The sequence below is a fragment of the Pteropus vampyrus genome, unplaced genomic scaffold, assembly GCF_000151845.1.
Source record: "Pteropus vampyrus isolate Shadow unplaced genomic scaffold, Pvam_2.0 Scaffold171, whole genome shotgun sequence".
In the NCBI taxonomy this organism is placed as follows: domain Eukaryota; kingdom Metazoa; phylum Chordata; class Mammalia; order Chiroptera; family Pteropodidae; genus Pteropus; species Pteropus vampyrus.
In genome coordinates, this window is record NW_011888952.1 from 3,220,494 (window position 1) to 3,243,998 (window position 23,505).

Sequence of the window (23,505 nt, forward strand, 5' to 3'; positions counted from 1 at the left end):
TCCTTTCCAATGAAAATTCCTTTATCATAGACTATATTATTGAACTATATCACTGAATTATCTACAACTTCACAACTGATTTGCAAACTTGGTAGCCTTTGGGCAAAAGTATAAGGGTGACAATAGGCATGTTTAAACAATAATACATTTTTCTACATTGTGCACATTAAAAATTTTTGGTATAGGAGACATGATGTTTCTCCTGGACTTTTTAAAATTTAATATACTAAGGTACAATAATTTGATTTTTTTCTTTCTTATAGAATTTTTAAATTTACACTATATATATCCCCACTGAAATTCCCACATACCACCACCTGAAATTTTTGGAAAAGGCTGTGCTGAGAATAAGGATGTTTTACTTTTTCTATGCCTATCTCACTAATTAATCTTAACCACTTGTAGGTTTTATCATACTTTAGGTAATTTACAGCCTTTTGAAATACTTCCTTTTGTTCAGTCTTCAACTTACCTTTTGGTCTTTGCAGTGGAGACTTGAGTCGGATGTGACACTGATAAGTAAGAATCTAAAGTTTTGGCTATTTCCAGAAAGTCTTAACCATTTTAAAAGATTTAACAAATGTTTCCTTTTCTTGCCACTAGGTACATTGTCAATCTCTGGGAGGTAACTCTTTCATTAAATTTATAAAATCTGTCTCAATGTTTGTTTTTTTTCCCTTTATATTGACTCTCTCAGTTAAAGAATGTCTAGATTATAATTCTCTCATTTTGTGTTCAGATTAAGTTCACGTCCCCATCTTTTTACATTCCAATGGTGTAGGAGGCCATAGGCTCTCTACATATTTCCAGCATCTTAAATCTGGTCATGTTTTTACAGTGGTATAAGACAAGGCACAGATTTGATACACTTAAAAGACTATGCCAACATGCAAAAATACTAATTCATTTGTTCAACAAATATTAAATGTCTATTCTGGCAAGCACTGTGCCAAGCACTTGGTAAACTGGTGAGAACAGACATGGTTCCTTGAACTGGGTATATGCCAGTTCTGTGGACTGCTGACTGACACTAGAGGTTTAAAAGGTTTCTTTTGTCAGACATGAAAATTTACGTTGAACCCACTATAATGCAACTGCATTATGATGATGGTAAAAATTCCAGGTTAGGATATAAAACACTCATTCTCAAGTGTGAGGTAGTATATCAGAGAAACCAGACTAGGAATGTTGGCTATACTGCTAATGTGACCTATTTTTTTTCAAAGAAAATAAGTACTATGTCCTTTTATACTAAATGTGAGAGACATCAAAGGTAATGAGTAGTACTCATATTACTAATAGGACACTGAAAATCTAAGCTGAGTACCACCAGAAACTCCAAAATCAAGTGAAGACTATAAAGAATTCCACATAAAACCCCAAGTACTATTTGACCTAGTGGGGGAAGCACTGTTTTCACAAGGACTTAATATTGAAGTCATATCATTTTCCAATGTCTCAGGAAGGACTTTCTACAACTGGAAAAGCAACTAAATAGGAATAGTGATCCAAGAGAAAACAAATAACTTAAGTGAAATTTTTAATTGAAAGATAACATCAGTTCCCTGGTCCTTTAAAGAAACTGGGTGTTTTGAAAGGTTTATGTTTGACTTTGAAAAGCCACACCACTAATGTGCACTGAAAGGAAAATTTTTTTAAATTTGACTTTTTGGTCTCATACTTTAACAATGTATTTGCTGCTATTTACAAATAGAAATGTCCTATATTGCTAACAGTAAAGCATCTTTATAATTCCTTTGATAAATGCTAAAGTATTAATCTGAATAACATGACTATTTTAGTTTTTAAGGCAATGGTAAACTTCCTAGTAGGTCTTGTGAGACTTCATCTCATGGGGCAAACCCTGTTTCACAAAACATAATAATGCTTCGTCTTTTAAGTTGAGGTAAAGAGAACTTGAGCAACTAAATAGTGAAGCTGCACAGGCAATGAGATGTTGCCTAAGATTCTTTGATCATGTTCTCTGCCTTTCCATTAGGCCAGGATAGCTACAGTAGAAAACAGGAACTATTATAAAGCCTGAAAATGTACTGAACCCAAATCCCAAAGCATTTTAGTAGGCTTAGCATCTTCAAAGCATTTTAAGAAAAGTACTAAATGCCCAACTACCCCTTCAAAGCAGCTTCAAAGAACAATTCTTACAACTTTTTCAATTTCATGACATTCATACCTTTTGCTAACTAGGGTGAAGAGCTTTAGACCAGTTTAAACTGCAGAAACTCGTACTTTTGTTAATACTATTTTCTCCCAAAGCAAGTTAACATTTCTAGTATCAGGAAGCACAAATGCTATTTATCATTCTTTGTATTCATTACCAAGGAGTTCTTTATCTTGTTCTGAAGGATGAACAAAAGCTTGAGAAGTACGCTTCAGAAGATAAACTGCAGCATGAAGACCACCGATGTTCACCCAGACAGTATGCACCTTCCGCCATACATGTCCCATTCCAGATAAGGCCTGTGTATACACAAAAGGCATAAAAATAATTAGCTTTTATGACTTACCTGCTCTAGACTAACCAGTGGTCTTTGTTGACAATAAGGAACACTGAGGGGAAGAGAACACAAATCCTGCTCAGACTAATATCCCCAAATCTACTTAAGTTCCTAAAGTTACCACAGGCTGAGCTACTGTACAGTACCTTGGTAAAGCATTTCTTGTCCTGAGTAAGTAGTACAGCTCGGCCTGTCCCAGGTCTACAGACACGGCTCATCTCCCGTAGGCAAGCTGGATAAAGGTTCCAGTTTCTCTTCTTGGAGCCCATCCTATTAAAGAAGGTCCAATGAGTCCAACACTTGAAAAAATACCTAGAACTCTATTAAAAGAAATTAAAAACTCATCGCAACAAGAAAATCCTGAGGTATGAAAAATGGTTGCCATTTGGAAGCTAGAACTTTGCCATTACATGTCAACGAAATGATGAGACTTTAGTAAATGGCACAGAATCTTAAGGTAAATCAATTACAGAAAAAACGACTATAATAGTTACATAAATTGTCATCTTAAGCATATTAGCAGACATTGCATAAACCAAACCAGTGATTAGAAATCATTTATACTGAGAAATAGAACCAGGTTTGCTTCAATCTTTCTGTGTGAAGTACGTAATTCAATAATGGACTAGAAAATAGGTGAATCTGATGGTCAGGATCGAATGTAGTTAATACATTCCTGAGCTCTCAGAAGAAAAAATGGGTGAATCCATTGTCTTGTTATAGTGCATAAGTGAAAAACTGTTGACATCCTGCTAAAAGGAATTGATTTCTGATGACAAAGGACAATAGATATAGTAGGTAAGTGGGCACTATGAAGATAGAACTCATTTTTTGAAAAACTAAGTCCCCACCTTTTTCCAAATGGCATGTCTGTTACAATAATGTCCACAGAGCCAGTTCTCAATGGCAGATTGCAGATATCCCATTGAATAGCATCTATTGGCAAGCCCCAGGACAGTTTGCTGTGGAGACAAAGGAAAAGTGCTTCAACATATTCTGAAATATGAAATTAAAAAATTTTTTCTAAAGAGACTGCTATAAAGTACAAAATGCTACTAAAATATCAGCGATAGAAACAAGCAGAATTCTAAAAGAATGTTGGAAGAAAGCATAAGGTAATGAGATACAGCTTATAAGACAATCTATGAGAATGACAGATTTTTTTAAAATGGTTAAAAGTGATTTTCAAAAGATGTCTACATCTGCTTCATCTACAATTTAAGAAAATAGGTTAAGGGGGAAAACAAGATTGCAACACAAAGAACTACAACAGACAATTTTGAAAAGCTGTTGAAGCAGTAAATTATGTAACCGACGATGCAAGCTATTGATGAAACATACTGGAAACAATGCTAAAGAGTAAGAAAAGATTGAGGCGACACATATGAAGGATAAAGTTTGGTAAATAGTAATAACAGGAGACAGACAAATAAGTAAAATTAGTAAATATAGAGGTACTTAAGATTAAAATACATATGCTATTAATAAGGCAAAAATAAAAAAAAAATAGACACCAGAAGACAATATAATATAAACATGGTTTAAATCCTCTCCATTAAGGCAAAGCTACTTGTTTAAGAAATAAAATACAGGCAATAATGCACAGGCTAAGAAAGGCAAATCAAAGGTGAACAGAAATGAAGGGTTACACTATTGCTATTTGATAATAAAATGCAGTGAAGGCAATCACTACATAATGGGGAAGAGAAGCATTCTATTGGAAATAGAGTTAAAAGCACTAATAACTACAAGTTAAGCCAAGAAACATTAAAAATCTAGGTAAGATTTATAAAAATACAAGTTGATCAGACAAAAAGTGAAGGTATAGAGTCTGAAAAATGATAAAATATTCAGAAAACAAAAATAATAGGTTTAAAATATCAGGTTTCAAGAAAACCCTGGTCATATACTAAGCCTCAAGAAAATCTCAATAAATATGAAACAATATACCATAAAAATTCATAGTAAAATATAAATTAACAAAAAGCCTTTCAATTACTTTTCAGTTTTATGTATAAAAATGATCTAAACCTTTGCTACTCAAAAAGCTGGGCCACAGACCAGTAGCATCAACGTTGCCCAGAAGCCTGCTAGAAAATGCAGACTCCCAGGTCCCATCCTAAACATACTGAATCAGAATCTGTATGTTAATAGTATCCCAGGTGATTTATACGCACATTAAAGTTTGAAAGCACTGTCCTAAACAACTGATCAGAGAAACAAGTATATAAGTAATGATGTAGAAAGTAACCAAAGTATCAAAATCTGTAAGATATGGTCAACAGGAGTCCTTAGCATAAAGGCTCTAATGAAAACTTACTAAAAAGAAGACATCTATAGCATACAGCTTAAAATTTTTGGTAACATTTTAAAACCTCAATAGGAAACAGGAATAAAAAGTATTGAGCGTAAAACCACAGAACAAATAGCATATGAAAGCACTGTGATTCTATTTAAAAGGAAAAATAAATTAGCAGAGGATAACCAATATACAGATATAAAGTAGTATTAGGTATGCCAGGTATAAGTAATAAATGAATATTCATATAAAATGAATATTTTAAAAACAATTGATTTCTACTTACAAATATAAACCTCACACTAAAGGTTATGGAGGCAGATGTTTCTAGATCTGTTATGGCCAATCATGGGATATGACTTCTTGGGCTATGTATTTAGGAAGTGGAGCACCTGTAAGACCTAACAAATCTGATGACCTACTCCTGCCACTTTATAAGAAAATGAAGTACAGTAGCAGAGGAGACGAGAGACACAATTTTATGATGGGATCTGGTGAGAAATTGTAGACTAAGTTACATTTCAACCAATTCTTCCCAAAGACAGTTGAGACTTTTAAAGAATGGTAAAAGGCTGGCTCAGATGGTGTTGTCAAATGTAATTTGGAGTAGTGGGCTAGGGCTTAATACTATAATTATATATATCTCAGATGAAAAATTTTCCCAGAGGCTAATGGACTTCCAATGCACAGATATTAAAAAGATATGGCTAAAAGACTTGGAATATTTTGCTTCAAAGAGACATTTGGAGGGGTGGAATGGAGGAACGTAGGGGTTTTGGTAGCCCTTCAAATATCTGATGCCAATCATGTGACATAGAGATAAGATTTTTCTTTATGGACCCAAGTGGGAGGGAAATCTGTAGGAGGTTCAGGGAGAGACTGCTCACTAAGACGTGACTCGCTGTGTAAAAATGGAATCAAAAGCCTTCAGAGAAGGCCAATGGTTAAGATCTCCTGTAGGATATGTAGGCACCATGGGGATGGTTTTCAGGTCTCTTGCAACTCAGATGTTTTAAAGTGCCAAATAAAGGAAAGGCTAAAATTATGGTATTTCTATAGAATGGAATGTTATGCAGTCATTAAAAACAGTATAAAAATAAATATTTGAACATTTGTAAAATCAAAATGAATATACAATATCCTATGTGGGAAAAATAAAAAAGAAAACTGAAGAAAAATAGTTGCTTTAGGGTGGGGAAATTACAGTTAAATATTTTTTAAATATAACTCATTTTCAATAATCTTAAAATAGAGTCTCAATATGTTCATTTTGGTTAAATGATTTCACAATGTACTGGGGGTATTAATCATAAAGTCATTATGAAAAGTGATTGTCAAAGAGGTGCTACAAAATAAAATTTTTACCCTTCTTTAATTTGATTTTTGGTCAATAAAGATGAGATGTTATTTGCTGCTCTATTCACAGCCAATGGATTGTTGTCACCAGCAATATGATAACAGTTAGACCATTCAGTAGCCCCCTAAAAGACAAGAGTATATATTAAGACAGAAGTAGCAAACTGCAAAAAGATGATTAAAGAGAAAATCATTTCAGTCGATTGTCAATAAATAAGACATCCAATCCAATAATCCAGTGCTTTCCTAAAGTGGCAAAACACTGCCTATTGTCAACTTTGTTATTCCTATTACTCCTGCTTGAAATGTTTTCCTGTTCTTTCTCCAACTATTGAACTCTTTCTCATCTTTCAAGACCCAGCTTCAGTGTCACGCCTTCTGTGACATAAACCTCAACAATCCAAGCTATCTCTCATTTGACCCCTTCCCCCCCAAAACACTTTGTACATATCTTTGCCACTGCACTTGTTCTCTTTTTAATGATTTCAATACCTGTCTGCCTCTCAACAAATCTAGGAACTCAGGTTTGGTATTTTACTCAATCTCTCACCCAGCAGTGTCTGACACAGAGTCATAGTAGGCATTACAGACCTTAAATACAATTGTGATTTGAAAAAGTTACCCAAATCAAACTGACCAATCTATATACCCTGTGCTTATGGGATTTTATGTAATTTGATATGTTGGAGTATATCAAAATAAAATGTAATAAAATGTAATCTCCATTGTATAGGCTTTTGAATGATAACCACCATGTCCCTGAAAGGATTTTGTAATTTTAAGTCAAAAACATGTCAGTAGAACATAAATACCAAGCTGTTCCATATCATTTGTGGAATGAGGTGACATACTACCCTAGGCCTGAACAAAATATTCTATGCAGATTAACAGGTTTATGAAGTGAAGGCAAAGAAAGTTCTGCCCTTTGTTTAGGGATAAATAACAAACACCACCTCCTCTGTAAATAGCAATATACCCGTATTCATGAACTTGGTGCTTCACAGCTTTTGCCCATACATTTGAGGGTGATGTAGAGGGGATGTGGAAGACACCTAGAGTTTGATGAAACCCTCTCAGTTGATTCTGATTTCCTAAAATTCATTTTTTCCTACTAAACCTATTTAGATTTTCAGCTTTCAAAAAGAGATGGGTTTGGTAATACTTCTGAGTTTTAAAAGGAGTATTCTGAATCAAGTATTTTCTACTTTGGTGAACAAATCTGTATATACACTTTGTTAATTCCTTTCATAATTTCTTTCATTTTGATCATATATCAGCTTAGGTTTTTCTATAGTGACATCCTCATGTCTACTCTCACATGGAAATGCCTCAAACTTTTTATCTTTTTGTAGGGGAGGTGCCTTTTCTGGACTCTCTCTAGCTCTGTTGTATATTTTTTGACATGTAGTGACCTTCTATGCTATTTCAGACATAGACATATCATGGTTTCATGCTGGAGAAAAATACCATGCTTTGTTTCCAGAATTTTTCTTAACTGAGTTTTCTCTGTGTAGGTCTCTTTAGCCAGAGTAAATTTCTCTAGCCAATGTGAGCAGAAAACAGTATTCATTTAGACCAAGGGTCCTCAACTCCTAGGTTGTGGACCGGTACCTGTCCGTGGCCTGTTAGGAACCAGGCCGCACAGCAGGAGGTGAATGGCTGGCAAACGAGCAAAACTTCATCTGTATTTGTAGGCGATCCCAGCACTAGTATCACCATCTCAGCTCCACCTCAGATCATCAGGTATTAGGTATTTATAGGAGTACCAGTTTCTGGTGCCCAAAAGGTTAGGGACTGCTGATCTCGACTACTATGATTTACTTCTGGGATTTTTAACTCCCAGATGACATATCATTTTCTGATTGCCGTCTGGATTATTTTTCCCTTTGTGGATTACTTTGGACTTGCTCATCTGTTCCGTTTCTGCCCACTCAAAGAATCTATGGTATCTCCCATTGGCTTTACGTGTACTATATGTAAGAACTTACTGTTTCACAAATTTAAGCAATTTTACTGGGAGTGTCCTCCAAATTATTTATACAAATATAGATAATATTGATTCAAGAACACTTTCTTGTTAATGTTCTCCACTTACAAATACCTTTATATTTTTACTTTAGGCAGGTTTTGAGTCCTTTCGGTGTCACAGTAATTTTGAAAACTACTTAAGAGTATTTGGTATATAACCTTGTTAGACTTCCTAAAAAAATTAAATATTGTTCATAGGTTTCCCCTTTTAACAACTATACTTACTCCTTCCAAGAACCTAAGTGGATTAAGAAGCATAATCTCACTTTATAAAGATGAAACACCTTCCTCCAGTTTATGCTTATGCTTTCAATTATCTTTTCCATTCATGTGTACCTACCTATTAGAGAAAAGGGACTCAACAGTTTGTAATTCTCAGTCTCCTTTAATCCACTGAATAAATATCACTTACAATATACCTAATCCTTGACTATTTGTAGTAAGTGGTTACATCCTTTACACAAAATTCCAGCTTTACTAGAGTATTTTTTTCAAAACTCTTGGGTCCATTGACCCAACCTTGGTGATTTCATTATGTATAATTTGTACATTAGTTCAAGAACATTCCAGACATATCACTTGTTTATCTGAAAGCTAATGAAAAGTTATTACCTCTATTGGTATTGCCCCTGTTCCACACATTGGATCAACTATTATATCAGTAGGCTCAGGAGCACAGAGCCTAGAGAAAAGAAAACAGCCTATGTGAAGAGACTTCAACCAAGAACTGAGGCTTCCACAGTGACTATTTCTGAAGCTATAAGATCAAGGACCTATTATGTTAGCATGAAGAAACACCAGTCAATATCCATTATAAAAATCAATTTGTAATTACATGTTGACTCCATAGCCTAGCATTTAAAAATAACATTAAATATAACTAAAAGTACTCTTTGCTTTGAGTATTATCCAAAATCCCATTTCATTTCCAGATGGAATTTAGCTTCTAGATCTTTTAAATATATGTATATATGCTTTTAGAAAATACACGTTATTTTGTATATAAACCTGTATTGTTACACTAAAAAAAAAAACCTGAAACATGTTTCAAGTAGAACATGTATTAATATAAATTTATTGGTAGTTTAGACATTCAGTATTCCTTCCCTTACAAATTTTAAAGATACTAACATTGCTATAAAATAATTGCTTTACTTTGAGAACTTAGTACAGTAATTCCTCAATGTCGTGGATAGCTTCTGTAACTTTAAGTGAAATGACATAATGGAACCAATTTTACCACCGGCTAATTGGTATAAACAAGATGTAAGTTGTTCCTACAGCATCTCTGGCATCTCATCAACCTTTTAAGAGAAACAATGTTATTTGAAGACCTGCTATATTTTCCAGGTGTGGACTTAACTCTTTGTATGCATTATTTCATTTAATCCTTTAACAACTCTATGAGGTGGGTCACTATTATTATTTTATAGAGAAGCTGATGCAAAACCTGTCCAGATACAAAACCAATAGGTGATAAAGTCAGGATTAGAGACATTACTGTTAGTGGCTGAAATATTACCCCATCTATGAAGCATTCCCTCCTTAGGTCACTAGGTTTCCTCCTTTTGTCCTAACCTTTTCATATTCTATTATAGTATTTATTACATGTAATTATTTATCTTCCTCACAAGACTAAGATTCTTGGGTATTAACACTGTGTTCTTATTTTAATACCTGTCCAGGTCTACCTCTGTGTTCCTGCCTCTTAACACATGGCAACAGAATATTTGACCACAGTGTTGGTAGTAAGCAACCCCAGTAATGCATTCCTAGGCATTGCTGCTGGGGGTTCGAGTGAACACTTGACTGAGACTCTGTCAGATTCTCTCTTTCAAGAATTGGGAAGAGCTAGAAGCCCTAGGCAGTATGGAACTGGTCATTTGAAATTGGAAATATATAAATTTAGACGAGAGGAAGCCATTTGCACAGGTGAGCAAAAACAAAGAGCCCACAGACTCCTAAGAGAGATAAAAGTGACTGTCCAGGTTTAAAAGGTATTTTTCCACGATCTGATTCCTACCCTTCTTGAAATACAGCTTTCAGTTTTTCTGTGGATTCCCCAAGATTTCTCAGGATCTTTCCAATACATCCCCTTCCGACTCAATCATCACTTTTTTTTTTTTTAAATCTTAAACTAGATTACTTAGAAACCTAAGTAATCTTAAACTAGATTACTTAGGTTTCTAATAGTTGCACCCAAAGTAACTCTTCTTATCCCTGGCTTCTACACCATAATGCCTGGCAGTGGATAATAAATGTTAAGTGAATGAAGACTAGGAGCTCTTCAGCTGGGCCCAGTTTTCTATTATTGTCATTGAATTAATAGATTCCAATTGTGCTGAACTGGAATCCATGGATGAGCAGGTAAAAGAAGACTACCAAGCTATGCCAGGCACTGTATATAGCAGGTATTTTGCATATGCTTCTGCATTTACTCCTAGTAATCCTTTAAATCTCACGGAAAACCCATTTTGCACTCTGAAAAACAGAAGCCTAGAGAAGACAACTTGTCTGAGTGATGGAAAGAAGCACTCAATAAAAACAGAAAGGACAAAGGAGAAAGAATGCTACAGCTTACTCTTGGAAACATGGAAAATTCCAGAATGATTCCTGGGATGCACTGAGTATAAAATTTAAAAATATAAGGAAAAGCTCTCTGTGTTCATTTACACATCATACACATTTTCAAAAATCTGCTTTCAGTTGCTTCACTGACAAAAATGAAACAAAGCAAAATTTGCTCTATTTCCCAACATATATATCTTTTCTAAACAGAAATGTTGCAACTCCATTCAAAAAGCAAATGAAAACTATCGTTTCCATTTTAAAATAAAAAAACTGAGACAGTAATTAAGTGATATTCTCAGGATCACAAAGAATCAAAACTGGATATAAGGGAAAGAAACAGATCAATAGCTTTTATCCTGTTCTTTACTACTAAATTACAACACAGTATACCTCACAAGAAATTAAACTGTTTTGAGGAGAAACTTCAAACCAAGGTGTAATTTTAATCTAGTTGGCAAACACATTCTCTTACCTGAGCATCCCATAGGCAAGAGTAGATCTAAGAGTTGTAGGTCCAAAATGTGTGATATTTCTTCGATGGAGACTCTCTTCTGTCAGTGCAATGCCCACAATGATTTCATTATCATGGATGTTCAAAAGCACCTATAGTAGAACAAGACAGAATAAAAATAGTTTTAGAACTGTTCAAACTACCTATTAGGATTTTTTAATATCAGGCTTTATCAATTTTTTCACTTTACTATTGAAGGATACTTTGCATACAGTAAAATACAATCTTAAGTGTGCAGCACAGTGAATTTTTACTTACATATACACTGTGCAGCTGCCACCCAGATAAACAATATTTTAAGCATGCCAGAAGGCTCCCCCTTCCCCCTCTCAGCCATTACCTACCAATCATTAATCTGAACACTACCACCATATATTTGTTTTGTCTTTTTTTAACATCATGTAAATGAAATCATATAGTATATACTACTTTAAAATTTTAACGTCTATTTTACTCTTCATTCACTATAAGTAAGCTGTAATCATATTTCCCCTGAATTTTTATAATGTAAACATATTTTGAAGGTCTATGGGTTTTTTAATATACATTTTTAAAGATTTTAACTTTTAATCAACTATTAATACTGTACCACACTTATTGCCTATTATTTTCTTAGTATTTTTTAAACTCTGTGAAATAATGTCTTTTGCCCTATTTTTTCACAATATAAATTATTCAAATAAAAAAGTAAAAAAATTGTTCTCCAATCTTCCACTGAAAATTTTCTTATCATGATCTTAGCAGCAGCAGCTGACACTTACCTAGCTATGTGCAAGCCAATGTTCTACACACTTTACATTCATCACTTCATTTCATATTTGCACCCTCTGAGCTAGGTTATTATTATCCTCCTTTTATAGATGAGGAAATTGAGGTACAAAGACATCAGCTTACTTGCCCATAGTCATGTAGCTTGTAAATTGGGATTTGAACCCAGGCATTGTGGCTCCAGAATCTGTCCTCTGATACCCCTTGCTACCTTTCGGACATTACCATTCCAGTGAACCTATTCATTTCATTCTCACATGTGAATCACCTATGTAGTAGAAGACTGAGACTAAGGAGAGTAAGCATGCTACAAAGAGGTATCTAGGTTTGGGAAGCTAGTAGAATTTAAGAGGAGAGCTGACTCTAGGATGAATATTAGCAATGATGGCCTGATTCTAGGAGGTTGAGGCTTGTTTTAAAAATGTATTTTTAGTAGCAAAACTCTACAACCAAGATGCTACTAAATGTATTTTTAGTAGCAAAACTCTACAACCAAGATGCACAAAAACAAAATAATTGTTTTAAATCTGGCTGAATTTTATAATCTGAAAGCCTACGTAATGTTGGAAAAAGTACTAGATTAGAAATTAGAAAACTCAAGTCTTATAGCTCCTATCATCTGAGCACTTGGTATATAGCAGGCATTGCACCAAATACTTAAAATGTATTGTCTCATTTAACTTTCAGGACACACTTAGGGTATATACTGCTACAGGCTCTATTTGAAATACAGGCTCAGAATATCTTGTCCAAAGTTACACAGTTGTAGAATCAAAATTTGAATCTAGATATGTCTCCACAGCCCACACTCTTGTTAACCACACCTATTAGCTCTGTGGCCTGTTTAATTGTCCGTAAGATTGGGTTAGTCTGAAAATTCGACAAATCTATGACCGCCTTGAATCATCACAATCAGAGCCTGTACCTACCTCCACATCAAAGTTGGTCATGTCAGCCTTCCACTTAAAGTAATCTTGAACAGCTCCCCCAAAATCTCTTGCAGCCTCAGTTGAAGAAAAGCAGTGTTTCTCTCCTGCCCTGTTACATGTGACTCTAAATTTTAGCACTTCGGTATCGGTTTCTTCTCTGGAGCTTTCATCAGTCTCATCTTTGCAAGATGCTAAATCATCACCTACTAATGTTGATATATCTTCTCTGATGGCTGGATTTTCATAATAGTCTAAGATATGTGAATCTAAGGCATTGTTAGTCAACTCTTTTTTAACATCTCTATCATTTCTTTTGTCTCCTCGTCCATTATCAATCTTCTCTTTACTTGAATTCTCATTTATCTTTCTGCGCTTTGTTTTTTTTTTCTTGAAACTGGAGTTAATTTTCCATACTTTTAAAGGATCTGACCATGGAAGCTTCCCAGCCAATTCTTCAAAATCCTTTAGAACTTCTTCCTATAAGGGACAGAGAATAAAACCCATTCATTTTTCAATATTTTAATTGAACAAATAAGCTGCTACTTTGCCTACAGATGACATTGTTATGTTGGGGATGGTAGGGGTGAAAGCAAGAGTCAATAAAATAATGGCTACAACTGAAGAAGAAAAAATCTCATTGAAATTTAAGATATATATAAATTAAGTCACTAAAGAATAATACAAGACAGAGTGGTGGATTAGAGTTTGGGCTTCAAGATTAAAAATGTAAGCAGTAAGAAAATTACTAACAGTGGTTACCTCTAGGGAAGGGAAGTGGGTGGATGAAAAGATGGGAGGGGGATAACTTCCCATTGACTTCATTGACTTCCTTTTGAATTTTGTGCTGTATATACATATTAACTTTTTGAAAGTAACATTTTTTACAAGAAAAGAAACCTTAAGTAGTTAAAAATGAATCTACCCAATTTCTAAATAGTATCTAGAGACATCTTTTAAAACAGTAAATCTGATCATGTCCCTCCGTTACTTAAAGACACTCAGTAGCTTCCCATAGCACATAAAAAAACCTAAATTCCTTAAAAAGTCCAACATAATCTGACTCCTGCCTACTTCGCGTACATCACTTCAGAACCATTCTCTCCTTCACACTTCCTCTGCTTGGAAGATACTTGGTTTACATCATTGCTTTGTACTGCTGGCTCCCTTCTCATTATTTAACAGCAATTTAAAGTCTCTGAGAGACCTACTCTACTTAAAGTAATCCTCTCAAGTCATCTCTTCCCATTTTATTTTCTTTACAGAGCTTAGCATTATCTAAAGTTACTAGATTTATGTACTGTTCATCATCAAGGCTCCTCCCAGAAGATGGTAAGTTCAGGGTGGGAAGGACCTTACCTGTCTTGACCACTGCTATAAGTTACCCGCCTAGACAATGCCTGGTATATAAAAGGTACTCAATAAACAGCTGTTGGATAATACATGATTAAATGTTAAAAGAGCCATGTTGTCTGATTCAGCAGCCATTAGCCACATGTAGCTGTTGAAATTTAAATGATTTAAAATAAAAAAACCAGTTTATCAGTCACATTAGCTACATTTCACACACTGATGGCTAATGGCTACCATGACAGACAGTGAAGACATAGAACATTTCCATTAGAAAGCTCTATGGCAGAATGCTGGTATATAGAAAGCAGAACGAAATCAGTGCTGACTGGTAGAACTGAGATTTGAAATGGAAGTGAGTGAAGGCTTTGCTATTACTTGAAGCCTAATGAAATAATGGTAAATTTTGGGTTTGGCAAATCCAATTTTATTTACAAATAATTTTCCCATAAAGGGCACCTACAGGACTTCTAATTTTAACATGGTGGAATAACACTGGTACAATCCCTTTCTTTCTTTAGAAACTATTCTAAAAATAAAAGAAACAGAAACACCAACTCTATCTTAATAGAATCTATGTGATATCTGCAACCCTGAACCATAACATGAGAATTCTAAATGCAGTGAAGGCCAAACAAGTGCAGGAAGACATGAGAGAGAGAATGCCTACAGATCTTAGATAAAGGGTAGAACAGTCGCAAAGTAGTAGCAAATAAACTCTTCAAATAGCAAGGAAGAAGTATGTGCACTGGACTTCGTTTCTACCAAGAAGCAGCAGGGGAGAGAAATAGAGGCTGAACAAGGAATCCCACAGATGCTCTATTTGCTGGAAACAGTCTGTTGGTGAAGTAGAATTGGGAGAGATACTTTACATAGTGAATGATCCTGAACCTGCTGATCCTTTCAGGCTAGGGAGAAGTAACAGTTAACTTGTTTAATAGTATGGAAATTATATCTCAGTAAAGCTGTTCAAAAAAAAAAAAAAAAAGCGGAATTGAAGAACTCATTCACTCACAGCCCTTTGTCAGAAGGAACTTCATGGTAAACCAGGGAGATTTCTTGCTGGCCTGGAACAGTTCCTGGCTTCTCCCAAGAGAACCTCCTATAAATAGCAGGTCCAAGAGGAACTCCGTCATTCAAAGATGAACACTTACCAAAAGTTAGCACAAAATTTACAGGAACATAAAAAAAGGAAAAAGGAAGAAAGTAACAAAAATAGCAGACAAAAAACTGACCAGAAAGACACTGCTACGAGAAGTTAAAAACTATGATCAAATGTGTTGACATCGCGACAAAAAACGTAATGAGATTCTTTTGTAAAGTAAGAGCTCAAGGCAGAGATAGAAAAGCAGAAAGATGATGAGGTGAAGATGGAGAAGAAACAGGAGCTTGATATATGGATACTTAATAAGAAAACCCATTAGAATGCTTAAACTAACAGGCTTTTTATAAGACTGGGAAAGTATAATGCTACAAAGAATAAAATCGATAGTCAACAGAATGAAAGCTAGAAGCTAATGTTTAAAAACACAGTTTTACTGGGGCATGTTACAATTTAAGTCCACAGAATGAAGGGCTTAACAATTTTTCATGGTTACACACGACAGAAGTTGCCCTTACACAGGTCTGAAAATCTAACTTAAATCTTTGGTGCTCTTCTTTTGGGACTTCCACCAGCAACCTCTTTTGCAGTTATTTACAAAGCAACTCTGAAGCTGGCTCATAAAGAACCATTCAATAACATCAAATTAACCTTTAATTAGATATCAAAAACACCAAAATAATACAAACTTTAAGATGGCAAAAATGCAGGAATTGAAAATATTAATAATACTCTAGTAAGTTAGAGGAAAGAATTTAAGAATTTTTAAAAGTTTAGTTTTTTTAATGCCTGTAAACATTTATTGCTGGCTATTAACATTGTGAAATACTTAGCAGCAAAAATTTTCAGTAGCCTGCCTATTATTTACTAGTTTCACAGATATGATTCAGTTGGCAATGACTATTGGAAGTCTGAATGGTTATAATATTGTTGTTGAAAGTTATATTTTTGGTTCATAAAATTTTTATCTATTTTCAGTCTGAATTCTTTTAGTTCTGGTTTTATTTTTCTAGCTGTGGGTTCATATCACTTTGGTTTCTGAATAATGTTTTGGACATTAACCTGTTGTTAATAAATAAAAATTAGAGAATTAAGCAGCATATCATAATTTTAAGAAACAGATTATTACTCACATAAGCAATAAAACTGATAGAAAAAAGTTTTCAAGTATTCAACTCTGGAAACCTGACCAAAAAGCAATATGGAAAGGTACTAAAGCCTTACTGAGATCTATTTTCAACCTTCAGCTTAGGCAGTCTCAATATTTAGGAATCAGATGCTAAAAACAAGTTAGAGACAAAGCTGTTGTCTTAACAACTGAAGGAGTATTAACATGTTACTTTGGCTTTAATTAAAAAAAATGTACTTAGAGAAGGCCAGGCAAAAGCAGAATGATGAGAGAAAATGTTATTTGTAGATGATACAAACCATCACTTGCTCTTTGGTTCACAGTTGGGAAGCAATTCTTTTGTAACTATACATCGGCAAAGCTAATCTAAGGTATATATCTTTTGTAAGAAAGGCAAACAATTTATTTCTTATAAATTTTGATGTTTTTCAATAGTGATTTTTATTTACTTATTCTTTCATCTTTTTTTAAAAATAAGGTATAATTGACATATAACATTATTTTATTTTCAGGGGTAAAACATAGTGATTCGATATTTGTATATATGGCAAAATGATCACCATAATAAATCTGGTAAACAGCTGTCACCATAGTTACAAAAAATTTTTTTCCTGTGACGAGAACTTTTAAAATCTACTCTTTGCAACTTGCTAATACTCAATACAGTATTATTAACTATAGTTGCTTTGCTGTATATTACATCCCCATGACTTATTTTATAACAGTAAGTTTGTACCTTTTGACCCCCTCCACCCATTTTGCCCACTCTCTATGCACCCCCCCACCACCGATACTGATATTTAAAAACAATTTTTGGGATGCACTATCAACAAATCTGTTTTTTACTGTAAAAGACTCCTAATATTCTATATTATAAAAGCAGCGGGAGACCGGCCAAGATGGTGTAGAGGGTAGATGCTGTGTATACCTCTTGTAACCACACCAAAATTATAACGAAACTACAGAGCAACCATCACTGGGAGTAGCCCAATGTCTGGCTGAACAGAAGTCATACAACTGGTAACATATATAGGAAGTCACCTCGAGGCTGGTAAGAGGGGCAGAGACATGAAATGGCCCAGTTCCACAACCATGTGTGGCGGTCGAAAATCAGGAGGGCTATCTTGGCTGCAGAGCTCACTTCCTGAGGAGCGAGAGGTCCTGGCCTTATGTTGCACTCCTCAGCCCTGGGTTTCAGTGCCAGGAAGAGAAGTCCCCACAACCTCTGGCTGTGAAAAACCAGTGGAGATTCTGACTGAGTGAGACAGAGCTGCAGGAGCTGCAGATATTTCTCTTAAAGGGCCCACCCCCAGACTTACACACTGATGGACTTACTCACTCTGAGCTCCATCACTGGGGCAGTGGCTCGAGGAGTGCCAGGGACGTAGGGGGAGACACTTGAGTTGTGGGCTTTAGGGCAAGGGCTGGAGGGGCAGCTTTCTCCCAAACAGACGTGCTGGCTGTATCTATTATTCCTTTGTTGAGCCCTCTCCGCTCAGTGTGGATGCAGGTGGCAGCCATAACTGAGTCTCCATCAACTTGGATAACACAGGTTGCTCTGCTCAGGTGATTCCCTGAGACTCCACCCCTCCCAACTTGTGGGCCCAACCAAGCTGCCTCCAGTGGTTTATGCCATACAAATGTTCTGTCTTGACCCATGTTATGGACTTTCCTGAAATCTCTCAAAGGCTCACAAAACCCAAAGAAGCAGCATCTGACCTCAGTGTGCCCGGTACCTCTTGCTGAGCAGCCCCAAGTCCAGTACTAGCGGCAGCCAGCCCTGGTTTCTGGCTTGGCCTCTCGAGGCACCTATAAGCAGAGCAGAGGTGGAGCCATCTGCAGACTGCTTAGCGACTCTTAAAAGGTAGCCCGGGAAGTTCACAGGCTGTGGCTGAACTTGGCCTGCAGCTGGGCCCCACCTAGAAGGCCTTTGGGCCAGCAAACCCAGTGGTCTTCCTGGACCTGCAAGGGAGCCAGAGTGCTCTGCATCTGAGGAGGGCACACCCAAAGGGCAGACTAGGCAGGCACCAGAGCCCTGCTAAAGGGAATCCTGCTCCACAGGGTCAGCCCTTCACCAGCCAATCCTCACAACCAATTAGCCCAAGGGTCAATCCCTCCCACTGATGTACAAACAGCAACCAAGGCTCAACTACATCAGGAGGGCACACATCCCACGCATGGGACATACCTTGAGCACCTCGCTTAGGTGACCAGGAAAGACTGTGCCACTGGGCCCCTCGCTTAGGTGACCAGGAAAGACTATGCCACCTACTACCGTAAAGGCATTCTACTAAGACTAGGTGGCTAAGGAGCCCTACTTAATATGTAGAAACAAACACAGGGAGGTAGCCAAAATGGGGAGACAAGAAACATGTCCCACATGAAAGAACAGAACAAAGCTCCAAAAAAAGAACAAAGTAGAGATAAACAATTTACCAGATGTAGAGTTCAAAACACTGGTTAAAGGATGCTCAGTGAACTTAGGGGAAGAGTAATGAACTCAGGGAGAACTTTAATAAAGAGACAGAAAATATAAAAATGGATATGGAAGACATAAAAGAGAACCAGTTAGAAATGACAAATAAAAAGTCTGAGATGAAGAGTACATCAGAGGGAATCAACAGATTGGATGAAGTGGAGGATCAAATCAGAGATTTAGAGGATGGAGTAGTAGAGAACACCCAATCAGCAACAAGAAAAAAATCCAAAAAAATTGAGAATAGTTTAAGGGACCTCTGGGACAACATCAAGTGCAACAACATTCGCATCATTGGGGTACTAGAAGAAGAGACAAAGCAAGGAACTGAAAACATATTTGAAAAAATAATGACAGAAAACTTCCCTAACCTGCTAAAGGAAATAGATGTATAAGCCCAGGAAGTGTAGAGAGTCCCAAACAAGATGAACCCAGAGAGACACACACCAAGACACATTATTAAAATGTCAAAGGTTAAATAGAGAATCTTAAAAGCCGCAAGAATAAAAAGCAATTAGTTACCCACAGGGAACTCCCAGAAGACTGTCAGCCAATTTCTCAACAGAAACTTTGCAGGCTAGAAGGGCTTGGCACAAAATATTCAAAGTGATGAAAAACCAGGACCTATAACCAAAATTATTCTACCCAGCAAAGCTATCATTTAGAATCATAAGACAGATAAAGAGCTTCCCAGACAAGAAAAAGCTAAAGGAGTTCATCACTACCAAGACAGTATTCCAGGAAATGCTGGAGGGACTTCTTTAAGAAGAAAAATAAAAAATATGAATAAAGAATGGCAATAACTACATATCTGCCAACAAGTACTTCAAATGAAAAAGAATTAAATGTTTCAATCAAAAGATAGGGTGGCTGAATGGATAAAAAAACAAGACCTTTATATAAGCTGCCTACAAGAGACTCACTTCAAATTAAAGACTAAAAGTAAACGGATAGAAAAAGACATTTCATGATAGACCTAGAAGGTATTGTGCTGAGTGGAGTAGGTCAGATAAAGACAAATGCCATATGATTTTGTGTACATGTGGAATCTAAAGAAAAAAATAAACAAAAACAACAGAAACAAACTCATAGATACAGAGGACATTTTGAGGGTTACCAGATGGGAGAGAAGTTGAGGGATTAGGTGAAAAAAAGGAAGGGATTAAGAAATACAAAATAGAAGTTACAAAATAGTCATGGAGATGTAGAGCATAAGAAATATAGTCAATAATATTGTAATAACTATGTATGGTGTCAGATTTAGTGGGGTGATTACTTTATGAGTTATATAGATGTCTAATCACTATGTCGTACACCTGAAACTAATATTGTATGCCAACTATAATTGAAAAATAAAAAATGTTATTTAAAAAAAGCAGCAGTAATGCTAAATGACAGAATGCAAAAAGTAGAAATAAGATCTTTGGGGAAGATGGCTGAAAATCAGCTACCATGTTTGGGAAAGCTCACCTTTGTTTCTTTGAACTGGTAATCTTTAAGCTCCTGAACAACCACAAATAAATTATCAACTGATCTCAGACAATGAACCTGGGGAGAGAAAGATGTTAAAAACAAATTTCCGAGAAAGCTTTTGAATCACACAAACTATTGACATTTTAATTTAAAAATTAGGTACTAAGGCTTTAAAGCAGATAATACAGTAGTCCCTCTTTATCTATGGTTTCAGTTACCGATGGTCAACCACTGTCCGAAAATATTACAAGGAAAATTACAAAAATAAAGAATTCATAAGTTTTAAATTGCATGCTATTCTGAGTAGCTTGATGAAATCTTGCTACATCCTACCCAAGACATGAATCATCTCTCTATCCAGTGTATCTACACTGTATATGCTAGCTGCCCATTAGTCACTTAGTAGCTATGTCATGGTATTTCAGTGCTTTTGTTCAAGTAACTGTTATTTAAGAATGACCCTAAAATGCAAGGGTGGTAATTCTGAAAATTTGGATATGCCAAAGAGAAGCCATAAAGTGCTTCCCTTAAGTGAAAAGGTGAAAGTTCTTGAATTAATAAGAACTTAATAAGAAAAAACTGTATGCTGAGGTTGCTAAGATATGTGGCAAAAATGAATCTTCTATCCATGAAATTGCCTAATTCCTAAATTAAACTTTATCATAGGTATGTATGTATAGGAAAAAAACCATAATATACATAGAGTTTAGTACTACCTTCAGTTTCAGATATCAACTGGAGGTCTTGGAACATGTCCACCATGGAGAAGGGGGGCTCTACTATACCTATAATTTGTATTTAAAAATTTTCCCATCACTCCAGTCTCCACGAATATTTTTTGGGTGTCTCCTCTATGTCAGACACTAAAAGCTTGCGAGATAGCAGCAAAAAAAAAAAAAAAGAGAGAGAGAGAGGACAATTCATGTCCTCATGTTGCTTAAGTGGTAATGAATATAGCTTAGCTTTTTTATTCTAGTGGGATGGCAGTTTGCTGACCTTCACTTCTCACCTTCAGTGATAACTAATTACTTTTGAGCAAGCGTTTCTTGACACAGATCAAAAGAAAAATGTCTCTTTTTATGCTTTATCACCAAAGTCTAAACTTTAGCTAGATGCTGAAGTAAACAAATTCGAAGATGAGTGTAGCAGGTACCCAGAATTTTTTCATAAGTTACACAGAATTCTTCTGGTGAATTCATCATCAGGAAATATTAAGATCACTTCTAAAAATACAGCAAATCTTGTTAAACTTATAAATCGGTACCCAATAGAAAATGCAGTAAAACTTTAAAATCACCTGTGTTGGGGCAGAGAAGGAAAAGCAAAAAGGATTCCAGAGAGGCCTGTAAACTAGAAAGTAACCATAAAATGACCTACTTAGAAAACTATTTTAAATATTGCTTCATTCAAACCTGAGCCAGACTTTCCACTGAAATGTCAAAATATATCTTGCCGCGGTCTTTGCTGATTTTGCATGATGACCTCAGTTTCTCTCTTACTTCATCTGCAGCTGTTTGCTCAAAACCAGTAGGTACCGTGGCTCCAATAGTGACTTGGAGATGCTCAGACTCACTTTCAGGGCCACTTTCCATCACTTGTATAGACCTCTGGTTCTCATGAAGATTCACATCCAGAAGTCGGTTAGTGGCTTCTTGAACATCAGACATGTTGGCAGTGCTTCCAGGATCCTTAATATAGTCCCTTTAAAAGCAGAATAGGAAAAAAATGTCCAACATTATCACCTCATATTTCAACTATAACTAAAAACATCTGTTTTAGAGAGCTAGAAGAACAAGGCAACATAACTGATATAGCCATATTCAGTCAACACACCTCAGTCAGTATTCACCAACGATAAAAGGATTTAACGACATGGGCACAGAGTGCAGGATAGAAAATATATTATTAAACAAGCAATGTAAATACTATGGAAGAAAAGGAGACAGACAAGCATGCGATATTTGGTTTGGGGTCACTGATATGGGTAATAGTCATTTCATAACTACAACAGCTGACAATCCAAGAACGAAGGCTACTAGACCACAGATATATTTCTGCATCTAGTCATTTTTCAGGTAGCAGTTAAGAACACGGGGCCTTGGAATTTCAGACATGGGTTTGAATTCTTGTCCTCTTCATTCATAGGTTGAATGATCTAAAACAAGTCTGTTCTCCTATGCATCAATTTCCTCATCTGCAAAATGGGAAATACCACCTCTCTTCTAGAGTTGTTGGGAGTCTTAAGTGAGACTATGCCAGACCCATGATTAAAAATTGCTAACAGGATTTCTATCTTCCTCCTGTGAATGGTACAGTGATTCGTGCATTTAAAAATGATTAACTGAACATCTACTGTGGGCCAGGCTCTGTGATCTATGGGTGGGCATCAAAAGAGTAAGCCCAATTTCCTGTGTCTGAGCATGAAGGGGGTGGAGTTAAGAGTTGGGAAGTGGGGACCAACAGCTCTCAACAGACCTAAAACAGCTTAAGAAGACACCGAGTACCTAAGTGGTCCTCGTTCTGTATCTGGGACAGGGAATAGTGTCTAACACTAATGAAAGTCAGTTCCTGCTCTTAAGGAGCTCACAATCGCTGTGACTAAAACCTACAGCTTCTAAATAAGGAGCCTGAAGCCCATGAAAGGACGTATCCTGCCCAAGGTCAGAGAGCCAATCAATGGCGTAGGCTGGAATGAAACCCAAGTCTCCCCACCCCGACCGCTTGGCCCTCATCTCAGGAACTCAGAGGAGGGGGTGAAGGCCTGGGAGAGACAGCGAGAAGAGATCCACAATGACACCAAAAATTGAAGGCGCTGGCCCGGGTAGCAAGACGAAGGTCGCCCCTCCCGAGGGTTAGCGGCTCCACACCCGTCCACTCCCACCCGCCGCCCGGTTACCGGCCGCAGGCGTAGACCCTTCCGACTTCAGCACGCTGCCGACGCAGCGCGCCCAGGTCACGCCGCCGGAAGTCGCTTTCACAGCCCCGGAAACGGAAGTCAGG

At 36.4% G+C, this 23,505-nt stretch overlaps 1 protein-coding gene across 2 annotated transcripts; it reads right to left on the reverse strand.

The window, feature by feature from the left end:
* Nucleotides 1-23,505, reverse strand: THUMPD3 (THUMP domain containing 3). Of its 2 annotated transcripts, none has more exons than XM_011370647.2 (10): nucleotides 23,402-23,505; nucleotides 21,918-22,206; nucleotides 20,503-20,580; nucleotides 12,979-13,455; nucleotides 11,243-11,373; nucleotides 8,812-8,881; nucleotides 6,181-6,296; nucleotides 3,368-3,478; nucleotides 2,663-2,786; nucleotides 1-2,478 (listed from the first exon to the last, which is right to left on the reverse strand). In XM_011370647.2, the coding sequence occupies exons 2-10, from the start codon at nucleotides 22,170-22,172 to the stop codon at nucleotides 2,317-2,319; spliced, it is 1,524 nt and encodes a 507-aa protein (XP_011368949.2). In that variant the 5' UTR covers nucleotides 22,173-22,206; nucleotides 23,402-23,505; the 3' UTR covers nucleotides 1-2,316. The 2 variants fall into 2 exon arrangements, with proteins under 2 accessions (XP_011368949.2, XP_023392664.1); XM_023536896.1 differs by lacking the exon at nucleotides 23,402-23,505 and adding an exon at nucleotides 22,339-23,357.